The sequence below is a fragment of the Myxine glutinosa genome, chromosome 13 (genome assembly GCF_964187855.1).
Source record: "Myxine glutinosa chromosome 13, kmMyxGlut1.1, whole genome shotgun sequence".
Lineage (NCBI taxonomy): Eukaryota > Metazoa > Chordata > Myxini > Myxiniformes > Myxinidae > Myxine > Myxine glutinosa.
The window spans coordinates 15,229,190-15,245,204 of record NC_136273.1 but is presented as its reverse complement, the minus strand read 5'-3'; the positions used below and the strand labels follow the sequence as shown (position 1 = coordinate 15,245,204).

The following is a 16,015-nucleotide window of genomic DNA, read 5'->3' as shown; positions in this document are numbered from 1 at the left end:
AAGTTGGTGGTCTTTCTGTCTTCTACCGACTCCTCTCCGGCCTTGCCCCCCCCAGCTCTCTCTGTGCTCTGTCCCCTAAATATTCCTAGAGGTCACACAATATCTGCCTGAAACCCTCTTATGGTGAAACTGCCAAAATCTCGGCTCTCTGCTCACCTTCACTCTTTCATTCCTCTTTTCTCCCGCCTCTGGAACAAACTCCCCCACTCCCTTCAATCCCACTCCTCCCTCCAGGTCTTTAAAACAGCTGTTCACCACCATCTCTTATCTTCCCCCATCCAAAACCTTGATCTTTTCTATCCCCGCTAATTCACCCCAGATCCACTTTTTTGAAATACCGACTTCTTTCCTGGAAGTCCTAGCAGTGTCCATGTTTTTTATACCTGTCCCACCCCCCACCCCTCACATGTGTTACCCTGTTTTGTTTTGTTTTGTATACTGAATCGAGGCTCGTGAAAGAGCTAATTCCCGTGCCTCCTCCCCCCAAGCCCTCTCCCTCCCACAGATCTCCCAATGTCCCTGTTCTCTACTGTTGTACTTGTGTGCTTCCCTCTCTCCTCCTCTTTGTCTCCCGCTCCCCTTATCATATGTTTTATGTGTCAGTTTGTTTTTATGTGATTAATGTCAGCTCTTACACGAGCCTCGAGCTTGTACACAAAAAAAATTTAAAAAAAGAATGTAGTGTGGTGTGTGTGCGTGTGTGTACACACACCAGACTCGGTAGTGTAGTAGTCAGAGCGACTGCTTCGAGTCTGGGTTTAAACCTCGGCCGAGTCGTACCAAACACTTTCAAAAAGGTACGTGCTGCTTACTTGCTTTATTCTCAGCATTTTAAAGGATAGGGCATGAACAAACAACCATAGGTTGGCATTACTAGGTGCAGCCTTTGACAGGCCTAATGGCCTCCTATAATAATTACTATTAATGAAATGAACGTTTGAAGGTGATCGGACATGTGGAAAGACATAGTAAGGAAGTGAATTTGACAGAACAGAAGTGCAGGGAAAAAAAAGTGATGACAGTGAAAGACAGGAAGTGAGTCAACAGGAAGTGAGTCATGTGAGAACCAAACAGAAAGCTCGATAGGGAAACCGTAAGGGATACTAGTGGTGGAGTAAAGGCAGGCGAGAAGCTTACCGATGATGACACAGGGATCGCAAAGGCATTTGAGGGCCAGACATGTCAATCGTCCATAATGCTTTGGCTTACATTTTGTGAAGGAGTGTGAGGGGCAGCGGTCGAGTCACATGACCCCCAAATTGGAGAAGAGTACTCAAGCCTGGATGTCATATTTAATCAGGATGTTATATGGACCTCCGATGGGTAATAAAGAAGGATTTCACACAATACAGGAAACCCTCTCAATGGGTACTTTGCTATATCTAGCAGATGATCTCCTAAACCGAGCGAGCTGGTTCGGTCACTCACTGTCAAGGATTCCTCGGGAAGTGTATGGTCTTTAATAAATAAAAAACACTCTTGGGTATAATTATCACGTTTTGCAGATTGAAAATGTATCTGAGCCTTGGATGCATCGAATTGTACCCCCTGAATTATGGAGGCCCCAAGAATTTACGTTTTCAACATATGATTTAAGAGAAAAAAATCGCCCGAATATAAAGGCAAATTCCTCGAGACATTATCTCAACCACATTGGAACATCATATCCGGTTTTCCGAGACTGACGTAGAACGAACAGCTCAACACAATGTGTGAACTTCTTCTTCTTCACTTCTTCTCCTCTTTAACGGCCACAATTATTCCCACGTTCATGCGGCGTTGGCCAGGTGGAAGCTTGGCCCGAGTGTATCACGAAGCGTCCGGCCAGGCCTGACACTCGGCTAAGGTTAGGGCAGGAATTCGTAATTTGTTCAGGGTGCCGGAGATATCTCGCATACTGTTCGCGGCGGACACACTGGGATCTTTAACGTTCATCGTGTATGACGGCACACGCATTGACGCATCACCCCACCTGTGAAATACCAGGATGACAGTTTATAGCTGGGCCGAGATCCAAACCCAGGTTAGACGGATTAGAGGCGGGTGCACGTACGTCTAGGCCTTCCTGCCTTCACGTCGCCTCATTTTAAAATGTGGGTGCTCCATAATGCAGCACCTTTTGCTGGCATCACATGGGGATTGCAGGTGCATACTTGCACCTGCGCCGATGGAAACAGAGCTGAAGTTGAACGACTTTTATAGCACGGTACTCCTCAACGGAGGTAAAAAGGTAAGAAATCAAATAATTAGGTAAAAGGTAAATTATTATGGTGGTAAAAAGGTAAAAAATCAAATAATTAGGTAAAAGGTAAATTATTATGGTGGTAAAAAGGTTAAAAAAAAAAAAAAAAAAAGGTAAAAAATAATTAGGTAAAAGGTAAATAACTATGGTGGTAAAAAGGTAAAAAATAAAATAAATTGGGAAAAGGTAAATGATTATGGTGGTAAAAAGGTAAAAAATAAAATAAATAGGGAAAAGGTAAATAATTATGGTGGTAAAAAGGTAAAAAATCAAATAATTAGGTAAAAGGTAAATAATTAAGGTGGTAAAAAGGTAAAAAATAAAATAAATAGGGAAAAGGTAAATAATTATGGTGGTAAAAAGGTTTAAAAAATCAAATAATTAGGTAAAAGGTAAATAATTATGGTGGTAAAAAGGTTTAAAAAATCAAATAATTAGGTAAAAGGTAAATAATTATGGTGGTAAAAAGGTAAAAAATAAAATAAATAGGGAAAAGGGAAATAATTATGGTGGTAAAAAGGTTAAAAAAATCAAATAATTAGGTAAAAGGTAAATAATTATGGTGGTAAAAAGGTTTAAAAAATCAAATAATTAGGTAAAAGGTAAATAATTATGGTGGTAAAAAGGTAGAAAAATCAAATAATTCGGTAAAAAAAATAATTAAATACCCTTCAAAATACCTGTAAAATACCTGTATAACCTAAGGTTATCATCGGGATAATTAAATACTGTGTATACCCAAGGTTATCATATGTCTTACGGCAAAATGTTGAGAATTTACAGTTGATCATCAAGTTAAGATCCAGGAAGGGAGGAGAATGGATGGGAGGGGTGCATACCTGTCATAACATCTGGCATAAACTTCCACCTCCACACATTTTTGTCAGTTTGCCTCACTGTTGTGGGTTCGGTTCCTATGAGTGCTCAAACAGTGGGGTTTTCAACCGTTGCATCGGCACTCCGGTGTGCATACGATGAAGATCCTGTGATACGTTACTAAAAGAGAGTACGCCTTTTGATCGGTACAGGAATAAAGGATAAACCAAACCACCATTCGCTCCCCTTTTAATTAATATCCTTCTGATCATAATATTGGGGTAGAACCTCAATACCCACACCACTCCTATTAAAAGCCATATTGGTACTTGTTTATACAAACACCCTTCCTGTCACCCTAAATGCAACAATTTCTCCTTGAAAACTTTAATGAACTTCCTGGAATGAAATAAAAAGAAACCTCACACGTGGCATTCTGAATTAGACGAGACAGCAGCACCCAGGGTTACCTGGGCGGCCACGCCCCTCTCGCAACTCGGCCACGCCCCTCGCGCAGCACATCCCCAGAATGAGCGATTAAGGGACGAGGCTCGCGCTCACGACGTGGAGGGGGATTAACGTTAGACGAGCGAGACGACACCCCCATGAGCCAGCAGCAAGGAGAGTGGACTTGAACCCGAATAAAAACTCACCTGGTATATGATATAGACACAGGACAGGTTCAAATCTGTCCGAACGTCTGATGTGCTAATATATGATCACAACAAATCAATGGTTGTGAGAATTAAATCCGCGGCACGCTCGTCGGAGATCAGACAAATTCTCGCAAGCGCTGCTGAGGCACGTTCGGCGGTTCGACATCACGTATTAATATTTATAGTACATGATGAACGGCGGGTACGCGCCGCGCGTGGATATGGGGTGACGTTTGCGGTGTGAGGTATTTACGTGCACTGAGGTAAACGGTGTGAGGTATATGGTGTGACGCGGTGTGAGGTACATGTTGTGAGGTAATTTAGCATTTTAGGTATAATACACGGTATGACGTGTACGCGGTGTGAAGTAGATACATTGTGTGAGGTACGGGATTTGAGGAATTGCGAAGCAAAGTACGCGGTGTGAGGTACTTTGTGAGGTACATGCTGTGAGATAATTTAGCATTTTAGGTATAATAGTAATACACGGTATGGCGTGTACGCGGTGTGAGGTACACGGTGTGAGGTACTTTGTGAGATACACGGTGTGAGGTACGCGCTACACAGTGTGAAATTCACGGTGTGATATGCACGATGTGAGGTACACGGTGTGAGGTGCATGATGTGAGGTACACGGTGTGAGGTGCACGATGTGAGGTACTTTGTGACATACACGGTGTGAGGGACTTTGTGAGCTACACGGTGTGAGGTGCACAGTGTGAAATGCACGGTGTGAGGTACACGCTACACGGTGTGAAATGCACGGTGTGAGGTGCACGGTGTGAGGTACTTTGTGAGATACACAGTGAGGTACACGCAACACAGTGTGAAATGCACGGTGTGAAATGCACGGTGTGAGGTACTTTGTGAGATACACGGTGTGAGGTGCACAGTGTGAGGTACGCGGTGTGAAATGCACGGTGTGAGGTACGCGGTGTGAAATGCACGGTGTGAAGTACGCGGTGTGAAATGCACGGTGTGAGGTACGCGGTGTGAAATGCACGGTGTGAGGTACGCGGTGTGAAATGCACGGTGTGATGTACGCGGTGTGAAATGCACGGTGTGTGGTACGCGGTGTGAAATGCACGGTGTGTGGTACGCGGTGTGAAATGCACGGTGTGAGGTACGCGGTGTGAAATGCACGGTGTGAGGTACGCGGTGTGAAATGCACGGTGTGAGGTACGCGGTGTGAAATGCACGGTGTGAGGTACGCGGTGTGAAATGCATGGTGTGAGGTACGCGGTGTGAAATGCACGGTGTGAGGTACGCGGTGTGAAATGCACGGTGTGAGGTACGCGGTGTGATGTAAGTGGTTTGAGGTACGCGGTGTGAAATGTACGGTGTGAGGTACGGGGTGTGAAGTAGACTACGCGGTGTGTCGGACAGCGTGCAAAGCGAGGCGTGCGGGAGACGCGGCGAAAGCACGGAGCACTTGCTGCACGCGCACCATACTGACACGCAAGAATGAAAAGGGACTCACAGGTCGACGTCGTCTCAGTGAGCGGAGCCATTCCGAGGGTCGTGCTCCAATCCCCAGCGTCCGCACGATCTGTCCTCACTCTGTCGATGTGTAAGCGCCCTGAAAAATCCTGTTTGTCTCCTGTCTCTCTTTAAACCCTCCGTATGCTCAGGTCTACACCTCACTTGATGCTCTAACTATCGGGTCCTCCATCCCCTCCCTCCTCTCCAACTCTGGAACTCCCCGCGACTCGACTTTCCTTAGCTCTCCCGCCCTTAACCGCTCCCTCAGCACCCCATGCTCTCGCAGACCCGCGGCTCCGCTGTGCCTCGCACTTCCGACTCCATCCCCATGTGAATCCATGCCGTACTTTTCCTACCCAGCACCTGGAGTACCAAGCTCAGCGCACGATTTGGAAACCCAAACTCGTCTCATTGCGGGCTTGAAGACTAATGAGCCTCCACCTTACTCTTTCCCCTCCTCCCCTCCCCCCCAACTCTTCAAAACAAGCTACAGCCTTCCCCACTCACTCTCCAGTCACCACATAACCCCACGGCACGTCTCCACACAACCCTCCCCTCCCCTACATTACACCAACTCCCCCACCCCTACCTCTCACCACCCCTTACCATCCCTTTACCACTCCTTCCCCACCCCTCAACACCATTAACCCCCACCGCTCACCCCTCTAACCCCACCCCATCACCCCTTTACCACTCCACCCCCACTCCACATCACCCCTAACCCCCACCGCTCACTCCTCTAATCCTCACCCAATCACCCCTTTACCACTCCTCCCCCACGCCACATCACCCCTAACCCCCACCCCACAACACCCTAACCCCCACCCCACACCACCCCTAACCTCCACTCCACACCACCCATAACCCCCACCGCTCACCCCTCGAACCCTCACCCCATCACCTTTACCATTCCTCCCCCAGCCCACATCACCCCTAACCCCCACCGCTCACCCCTCTAACCCCCACCCCACACTCCTCACCACCCCCACTCTTCACTCCTCACCACATGATCACCCCTCAGTCCTCACCACCCCCTACCTCTCACTACATCATCACCCCTCACCAACCCCACTCTCCACCCTCACCACATCACCGCTCACCACATGATCATCCCCACTCTCCACCCCTCACCACATCACCACCCTTCACCACATCATCACTCCTCACCACATCATCAGCCCCACCCCACACCGCTCACCACCCCCACTCTCCACTCTTCACCACATGATCACCCCTCAGTCCTCACCACCCCTCACCACCCCACTCTCCACCATCACCACATCATCACCCCTCACCACATCAGCATCCCCACTCCCTACCCCTCACCACATCATCACCCCTCATCACCCCTCACCACTCTGCACCCTTCATCACATCATCACCCCTCAGCACATCATCATCCGCACTCCCCACCCCTCACCACATCATCACCCCTCACCACCCCCACTCTCCACCCTTCACCACATGATCACCCCTCAGTCCTCACCACCCCCTACCTCTCACCACATCACCATCCCTCACCACCCCCACTCTCCACCCTCACCACATCACCCCTCACCACATCATCATCCACACTCCCCACCCCTCAGCACATCATCACCCCTCACCACCCCCACTCTGCACCCTTCACCACATCATCACTACTCACCACATCATCAACCCCACTCCCCACTCCTCACCACATCATCACCCCTCACCACCCCCACTCTCCACCCTTCACCACATGATCACCACCCTCACCCTCACCCTCACCTACGGTTCTACCCCAACCCATCCACCTCCCCCCACCTTTTACGCAGCTCACCACACAGTGCATGTTTTAGTCAAATCCCCGATCCAGCGTTGTGGAACTCCGAACCACGATTTCATATTACCCATCACGAGCTTCCTTCCCGAGCACGTTGCGCATGTAAACGATTATATGACGTCATTACGTATGCATTTGGCGCTTCTCCCCCTGAGTATTTCGCGCGTTTTATTTGTATTGATAAGCTATGATTAAATATTTGTAATACAGTCTTTTAACTTCATAATGTGCAGGCAACGCAGCCCGATACCTGTATAGGTGAGGGATATAATAGCACGACGACTTATTTAACCAATCACGAACGTGCCTGACATCGTTATGTTAAATTAAAATTAAATGCGAGATTGTAATATGAAGAATTTAATAACATCCTCAACCTTTAATTACATCTTGTAAGTTGTAAAAATAAAAATGTCTCGCAGTTGCTAAAGTTTGTGTGCGGTATGTGTATTCCTCGTTTGTAAGCTTACCTTGCTGTGCAGGTATTCGCGTCTCATCGATACGAGCAATCAACTACCGGGGTCACCTCTGAGGTGCCTGGCCTGGGTTCGAACCCTGAACAGGCTATAAACTGCCATCCTGGTGCATCATAGGCAGCCGGGCGAGGCTTCAACCACTCCCATGGGATTTGGACGTTAAGCCGGATATCCCGTCTGCCGGTACTCGTTGGTGGCCTTTAAAGAGCCACAGGTGTGTTTTACAGAGATTATGTGGCTTTTCGCTAAAAATAATAATTTGTGAGTGAGGAAATGTAACAAGAAGAGGTGTGTAAGAGAAAATGAGGAAATGTAACAAGAAGAGGTGTGTAAGAGAAAATGAGGAAATGTAACAAGAAGAGGTGTGTAAGAGAAAATGAGGAAATGTAACAAGAAGAGGTGTGTAAGAGAAAATGAGGAAATGTAACAAGAAGAGGTGTGTAAGAGAAAATGAGGAAATGTAACAAGAAGAGGTGTGTAAGAGAAAATGAGGAAATGTAACAAGAAGAGGTGTGTAAGAGAAAATGAGGAAATGTAACAAGAAGAGGTGTGTAAGAGAAAATGAGGAAATGTAACAAGAAGTGTGTAAGAGAAAATGAGGAAATGTAACAAGAAGAGGTGTGTAAGAGAAAATGAGGAAATGTAACAAGAAGTGTGTAAGAGAAAATGAGGAAATGTAACAAGAAGAGGTGTGTAAGAGAAAATGAGGAAATGTAACAAGAAGAGGTGTGTAAGAGAAAATGAGGAAATGTAACAAGAAGAGGTGTGTAAGAGGATATGAGGAAATGTTGGGGATTTTTTTTTTTTTTTTTGTATACTGAATCGAGCCTCGTGAAAGAGCTAACATTTATTTCACAAACAAATCAACCAGACAAACAAAATATATAAAAAGAGGGAGCGGAAGACAAGATGGGGAGAGAAGGGGAAGCACACAAACACAACATTCGAAAGCAGGGAGACGTGCGAGAGGGAGAGGGCTTGGGGGGAGGAGGCGTGGGAAGGGGGGGGGGCGGCGGAGTATAAAACACAAGGACACCAAGGACTTCCAGGACAGAAGTTGGTATTTCAAAAAAGTGGAATTGGGGTGAAATTAGCGGGGGTAGAAAAGATCAAGGTTTTGGATGGGGGAAGATAAGAGATGGTGGTGAACAGCTGTTTTAAAGACCTGGAGGGAGGAATGGGATCGAAGAGAGTGAGGGAGTTTGTTCCAGAGGCGGGAGAAAAGAGGAGTGAAGGTGAGCAGAGAGTCTTGATTTTGGCAGTTTAACCATAAGAGGGTTGCAGGCAGATCTTGTGCGACCTGCAGGAATATTTGCGGGACAGCAACCCTAACCCTAAATGAGGAAAGAAGAGGAAATGTTGCATGAGACGAGCATACCTGGATACTATTTATCAAAACCTCGTGGTGTAGTTAGTCGTCATGATAATTTTTGGTGGTGGTGGTGGTTTATCCTACACCCTTTCTCAGACTCTCATTGCTGCCAAAGTGTTTTCATGGCATGCGTTACGCTGGGTGGTTTGCCATTGCCTTCCAACAGTCAGGGAATTTTTAATTTGTTCAGGATGCCAGGAATAACTTGCCGCCTCGTCTTCGTGAAATACATCGTGGGATCTTTGAACATTCATCGATTAATGCTAGAGTACAGGACACCCGGCTTAACGTCCATCCGAAGGATGGTGCACTTTGTGAAACGCCAAGCCACTAAAGTGTGTGTTTGGAGTCCACACTTTTTTCATGGTTTCCTAGCCTCCAGGGTCGACTGACTCAAACCACCGGGTGACATACATATTGTCACCCTTGGGAAGTTTTTTATTGCCCGAGTTTATTTCCCAGACACTCAGTTTTTTTTTGTTTGTTTTTGTCCTCCGTCGCACCGCGGAGCGAAAGGGGGACTATGGTTTTCCCCTCCGTCCATGTGTCCGTCCGTCCGTCCGTGCGTGCGTGCGGGCGTGCGTGTGTGCGTGCGTGTGGGCGTGCGTGCGGGCGTGCGTGCGGGCGTGCGTAAGCGAAGGACCGCATTCGAATTTGGTGTGTGTGTGCAACGCACGTCAAAATCCAAGATGGCCGCCGCCATGTATGCCATGTATGTCTGAACCTTGTGAGCGAAATATCTTTAAAAATAAGCGAAGTACCAACTTCTAATCTGGTGTGTGGGTGTATCTCGGCATAAGGAAGAACGCTTTTGAAAATTGGGTGGCCACGTCAAAATCCAAGATGGCCGCCACCATATATATGTCTGAACCTTGTGAGCGAAATATCTTTAAAAATAAGCGAAGTACCAACTTCTAATCTGATGTGTGGGTGTATCTAGGCATAAGGAAGAACGCTATTGACAATTGGGTCGCCACGTCAAAATCCAAGATGGCCGCCGCCATGTATGTCTGAACCTTGTGAGATGAATATCTTGAAAAATAAGGGAAGTACCAACTTCTAATCTGGTGTGTGGGTGTATCTAGGCACAAGGAAGAACGCTATTGAAAATTGGGTCGCCACGTCAAACTCCAAGATGGCCGCCACCATATATATGTCTGAACCTTGTGAGCGAAATATCTTGAAAAATAAGCGAAGTACCAACTTATAATCTGATGTGTGGATGTATCTTGGCACACGGAAGAACGCTATTGTAGCGGTTGCCGCTGAGCATACACAATCGCCTTACACCTGCCGAAGACGCAACCAGGGAGCGATCACTGTACCGGGCTCGCCCAGACCGCCCGGAGACGCTCAGTCTCGCCTTTCCTGGGAATGTCCAGACTTGCCTTTCCCGGGCTCGCCCAGGCCGCCCGGGCACGCCCACTCTCGCCGTGTTTGATTGTATATATATTGTTGCGGATATGAGGATTGTATTTTTTTATTGTGTTGTATTGTATTGGAAATTGTTATGTAACATTGGTTGATTCTGGCCCCTCCTGCCTCCAGTGTTGTGTAAAGGTTAAAAGGGCGTCCCGGTAGTTAATTCCATAAAGCACACATTGAAGGACACGCTAAAACCCTTGTTCAGTAGCTTATATCTTTATTATGTGTTTTAGATTAAGGCTTTGTCGTCCATTAACATGACACTCCATTGCACCAAGTGAAAAAGATAGATTCCCTTCATTCCCATTCCCAAAAACCTCCATTTCCCCTTTCGTCAATTGCCATTCGCATTGCCAACCAACAATTGCCGCCATTGACCACGAGGCAGGGTTGGGGAAGAAAGGCGGGTCCCCACCTCGTCATAGAGGGGAGGAGTGAGTCAGCCCCACTCAACCAACCACGAACAAGGGGTTGGACTTGGAGAGGGTGTGGAGAGAAACATCAAGGAGGTTCGCGAAGGTTGAGGGGCGGGGCCTATATAACCCACCGCGGGACGCTCCCCAAGGAGATGAGAGATGAGCTATGACAAGAGCTGAGTTGTGAGGTCCAAGGCTGAGCTGCGTGGTGAGGAGCTATGACAAGAGCTGAGTTGAAAGGGTCCAAGGCAGAGCTGGGTTGTGAGGTCCAAGAGAAGAGATCATCCAGGGAAGCACAAAGCCTGCTATTCGTCGCCTTGCTCAGCAGCAGCAGCAGCAGCAGCGTCCACAGCAGCAGCAGCAGCGTCCACAGCAGCAACAACACTCAACAGCCGCTTGGGGCCTGGACGGCAGTTTGGAGCAGGGCCGCGAAGGAACGGCGGCTGCCCAACGAGCCGATCGTGCTGCAGGACCAGTTGGACCTCCCTATCCCGCCAAACATCCACCTGCCATTCCTATCATCATTCCCCGTGTGAGTCGTCTTCGTTTGTTCTGTCCTGAGTATTAATTAAGTCTGTTTAGATAAGCTAGCGATTTTCACTGTGTCTCTAAAAAGCTTCTGTATATTATTTTCTTATCTTTCCTTCTCCTTGGTTATTTTGAGCCTGTAAATAGTAATAAATAGTAATCGTATTTTCAACCTTTTTTTCGTCTTCTTATTCCTTTTCTTCACATCCGTCGTCTTTGTCTTTTCCATATTGAATAGCTGTGGCGCGATACGGCCAACGTCTGGGTGAATCGGGTGAATCGGGGAAACTGTTAGGTCACGGTGCCTCCGCTCGGCAAACATAACATCCTTAACCGCGGACCGTAACAATTGGTGTCAGGAGTGTCGGATTCGGACCTGGGACTAAATTCATTTAGCCCAAATTTTGGACACAATTGTACAATTGGCGTAACAATTGGTGTCTGGGAGTGAGATTCGGGAGTGAGCCCGAACCAAATTTGTAAAACATCTAGAAAAAATTTGGTCAAAATTTGGAGCGGCCGAAATTTGTTTTGTTTTTAAAGAAAAACCCGAATTTTGAAATCGCGCCATGGCTGATCAAGACGACGGGATGTCGGTGGGAGAGATAGACGGGGTAGAATCGACCCAGGACCTCGGGGAAATGTATGTGGATGAAAGAGAGGAGGAGAACATTGGCAATGTGGTTGAGGGGGTATCAGGCGCACAAAAAGGCGCTCTCGCGCACGAGGTTACGGGCGCGCAAAATGGTGCCTCGCACATGGCCACGGCGACCGCGCCCGCGACCGTAGCAGCGCCGCTGGTGGATTCGAACCTTTTTTTCCAGCAAATGGGGGCCCTTATGGACAAAATGAGGGACGAAGCGAGGGCTGATCGTGAAAAAATGGAAAACAGAATGTTGGGAGGTAATAAGGGATGAAGCGAGGGGTACCAGTGAGGGATTAGACAAGAAATTTAAGGGATTAGACAAGTAATTTGAGGGATTAGACAAGAAATTTGAGGGGTTAGACAATGGGATAGAAGGGGTGAAACATGGGTTAACGGGGGTGGAAAATAGAATGGCTGCCCAGGAGAATCGGATAGAGGGGGTGAAAAATGGGTTGAGGGGGCTAGAAAATAGGATGGAAGGCAAATTGCGGGAAATAGGGGAGCAATCCGCCCGAGAAATTAAACAAATGGGAGAGCAGATAGAGGAGGTGAAAATCGGGGTAGAAACCAAATTGGATGCTCAGAGGGATGAATTGGGACAGATGAGGGTGGCATCTACAAAAGAGAGGGAGGAGATGAAAGAGGAGATACGACGAGGTGTAAGTGAGGAGGTCTCGGGGGTATGCGAGGAGGTAAAGCGAGGTGAAAAGTGTATGGAGAAAGAAGTGAGGAATAATACGGCGAGGTTACAAGGGGGAATAGAGGACCTGACGGAGGAGGTGGAACAGCTGATGGTGGGACAGACGGAGTTAGTGGAGCAGGTTCAAAGGAACACTGCGGTACTAGGAGGGTTAAAAGCGACACAAAACGACATTAAAAATGACTTGATAGCGACACAGAGGGAATGTCAGATGGTACGTGAGGGACTGACAACGAGGTTGGATGAGGTGACGGAGGTAATGGAGACGAAGGACCGGGAGGTGAGGACGCACATAGAAACGGTCAAGGTAGCCTTAGAGGACGAGATAGAGGAGACGCACCGGGAAATAAAAGAGGTGAATCAAAAGATAAAGGAGGTGGAAGAGGGGGTGAGTGAAATTAAAAGGAGACGGACGGAAACTAAGAGAGAAATACAGGAGGAGGTGATGGAATATGTACAAGGTCGGTGCTCAAATCGTGATGTTGTGCTCGCTAACCAAATAAAGAGTTTGCAGGTGGCGAAGGAGGTGCGGAGACGAGGTGCCAAGGTGAGTGGCGATATACGTGGGAATGTACATGATGTAAGGGGAGTTTCAGTCGGCTTGGGGGTTGATTTGGATCCGGGTGTTCGTGAGAGGCCGTTGGTGAAGTGTGCGACAAGTACGGTGTGCGAAGGAGGAGGTGTGCGAGAATGTCCGACTCTGGGGTGTGTGAGGAAAAAGTGCGCGCCAAGGAGTGAGTGTGCTGTCGAGAGTGAGTCGGTCGTAGCGCGTGTGCGAGGGAGCACATGGAAGCGTGTAGTGGGGAGTGTTACAGAGGATGTAACGAGAGAGTGTACACCTGTGGTGAGTGTTACAGAGGATGTAACGGGAGAGTGTGCGCAAGAGGATGCACGAGAAAGGTGTGTAACGGACAGGTGCATGAGGAAAGAGTGCGCTGTCAAAAGTAAGGAAGGATGCACGCCTGTGGTGAGTGTTACGGAGGAAGTAACGAGAGAGTGTGCACAAGAGGATGCGCGAGAAAGGTGTGTAACGGACGGGTGCATGAGGAAAGAGTGCGCTGTCGAGAGTAAGGGTGAGTGCACGACCGAGTGTGGAGATGAGAGTAGTAAGAGTGACACGGAGCGTAAGTTGGTTGTAGCAGGTGAGAGAGGATGTACACCTGGAATGGAGGGATGCACACCTGGAATGGTAGAACGCGTATGGGAATGCACGCTGGAGTTGGTCGTGAGGCACGTGGTTGGGTGTGCGAGTGAGAGCACACCTGTGATTGTCACAGAGGAGGTGACCGAGGAAGGGGCGCGAAGAGGTGTGTTGTTGAGGTGTGCAAACGACGAGTGTATGCAAAGGTGTTCGGTGGTCAGGTGTGTGACCAGGTCTGTGAGCGGAATGGGTGTACCTGGGTGTGTAAGAGAAGGTGCAATGACGAGGAGCATAGGAACAGCTGGATGTATGAGCAAGGAACGGGCTGCGGGGTGTAAGCATGCAGGTGAGGCATCGACGGTAACCGGGTTAGCGGTTAGAGCGACTTATAGCCGAATCGGGCCCTCGGTGCGTGCCGGGTTTCGCGTGCCGCGAGGACCAGCGGGGATCCGAACCACGGCGGGTTCGAAAGGACCGCCGTATGTGATCCACGCTGGGCCGCGCTTGGAACGGCCGCGTCCGTGCTCCGCTAGGCGGAACGGGCAGCCCGATAGGAAGGGTCGTCATGGCGACCCCTTTTTGTTGAGGCGTTCCGGCAGGTCGAGATCGGGCCATGGGATGGCTCCGTGCCGAGGTGGTGCGTGGGATCTCGGCCCGGGTAAACCTCCTTCCCTGCACCGAATGTCGGACGCATCCAGCCGCCGGCACCAAACAACCCGCATTCATTGCTCGGTTTTACGAAGCCGGGCTGTGGAAGTGAATTGGCGCACCGAGAGGCACTAGTGAGTGGACTGTGATGATGGTGATAGTGATAGTGATTTGATACGAAATTTAGAATAGTGAGTAGAATTGGCAGTAATTGGAAAATTTTTGATTTGTGGAAATTGGACGAGCAAAATTTATAGTAAGAGATGCCCCATGTGATGGGATGGCCAATCCACCATCCCTCACAGCGGGGGCAAAGGAGCACTAGTTTTATGGGGTCTGGCGGTGAAAACTAGCCCGGGAGGGTTAGGATATCGTGTGTAGGGATCTCGAAGAGATTGACAATAGGTAACGGTAAGGTTAGGTAGCTACATTGGACAGGTAGCTGGGGACATAGAGAGGGTAGTTTGGATGATAATGACGTGGTATGTGCTTAGTTTAAAGGGAAGACGGGGAGCACTAAGTTAGTAGGGCAACAGGTAGTTTAGATGATGCCGTGTGAGTGTTGGAGGTGTATTCAGAAGTGTATTGTGAAAAGTGTATGGTGAACAGGTGTGATTGCACAGGTGTGCAACTGGACAGGTGTATGGAGCAGTGTTTGAGTGAGTGATGGTGATGAGTATTGTGCTGACCAAATGGTCCAGGAAGAGGAGGAGGGTGCAGGTGGCACCGGGTGTAAGATTGCACAGGTGTGCAACTACAGGTGAATGGAGAATGATTGTGTGAAATACATGGAGTGTGGAATACATGGTAGTGTGGAATATATGGAGTATTGGAATGGATGGTCGTGGAGTGAGTATGGTGGAAACTATGGAGTGGAGTGAATGGTGTGAAGGTGTGAATGGGGGAAGGATGGACCCCCATCAGGAATACCCGGGGCGGGTAGTGTAAGTGTTAGGTAGAGGGTATAGGTAAATTGTGGTTGGATATTGGCATCTGTGGTGTGGGTGAAAGAATGGTATTTGGATGGGTGCATTAGTGTTGTGGAAATGGCTGGGCGTGTAGCCTGTTAGTGTGTGTAGTTGGTTTGGGCACTCCACCACTGTGAGGATGTCGGCCAGGTGAGGCTGCAGGTGGGCTCTGGGAGCCGGTAGAGTTGTTGTGAATGGGGCCCGAGGATCCGGAGGATGGACCCGGGTAGCCCAGTGCCAGAGGGCACCGAGGGGTGACAGAGCCAGGAGGGGCCTTCCCAAATTAGATAGGTTAGGGTGAGGAGCTAGGTAAGCTCGGGTGGCAACTGCAGTGGTGGAGGTGTGCAGGCGGGTAGACCTGCTGGGAGACCTACACGCCCCAGTCCTGAAATTGTGCAAGGGCACAGGTAGTTGAATCGGGGGAGTGAGACCCCAAATTGATGAAGCACCACAGTTTGGGCAATGGGAATTGGTTTTTAGAACCCATAGTGTAAGTGGCCAATGGATTGGCAGGGAAAGACCCCGGGTAGTGTAAAGTGTGTTAATGTCATTTAGAAAGTAGTTCGGATGAAAATCTCCTTGCACCATCTGCATCCACTCACCTGAGGTGACAGGTACTCCGCACCATGCCAGGTTGTTTTGATTATTTTTTATGATGCAAATGTGTGGATTGTGAGACGCATCATGACGTG

The 16,015-nt window shown here is 48.6% G+C and overlaps 1 protein-coding gene across 10 annotated transcripts in view; it reads right to left on the bottom strand.

The window, feature by feature from the left end:
* SYT7 (synaptotagmin 7) overlaps positions 1-5,504 on the bottom strand; it is a 155,996-nt gene extending 150,492 nt beyond the window's left edge. For 5 of the 10 annotated variants that reach the window (XM_068133840.2, XM_068133843.2, XM_068133845.2 and 2 more), the window contains exon 1: positions 5,195-5,360. In XM_068133840.2, coding sequence (XP_067989941.2) covers positions 5,195-5,225 — 31 coding nt within the window. In that variant the 5' untranslated portion in view covers positions 5,226-5,360. Of the gene's footprint in view, positions 1-5,194 lie in introns of all 10 variants that reach the window. The other 5 variants (XM_078767113.1, XM_078767111.1, XM_078767114.1 and 2 more) reach the window with 5 other exon arrangements.
* Positions 5,505-16,015: the final 10,511 nt, after the last annotated feature.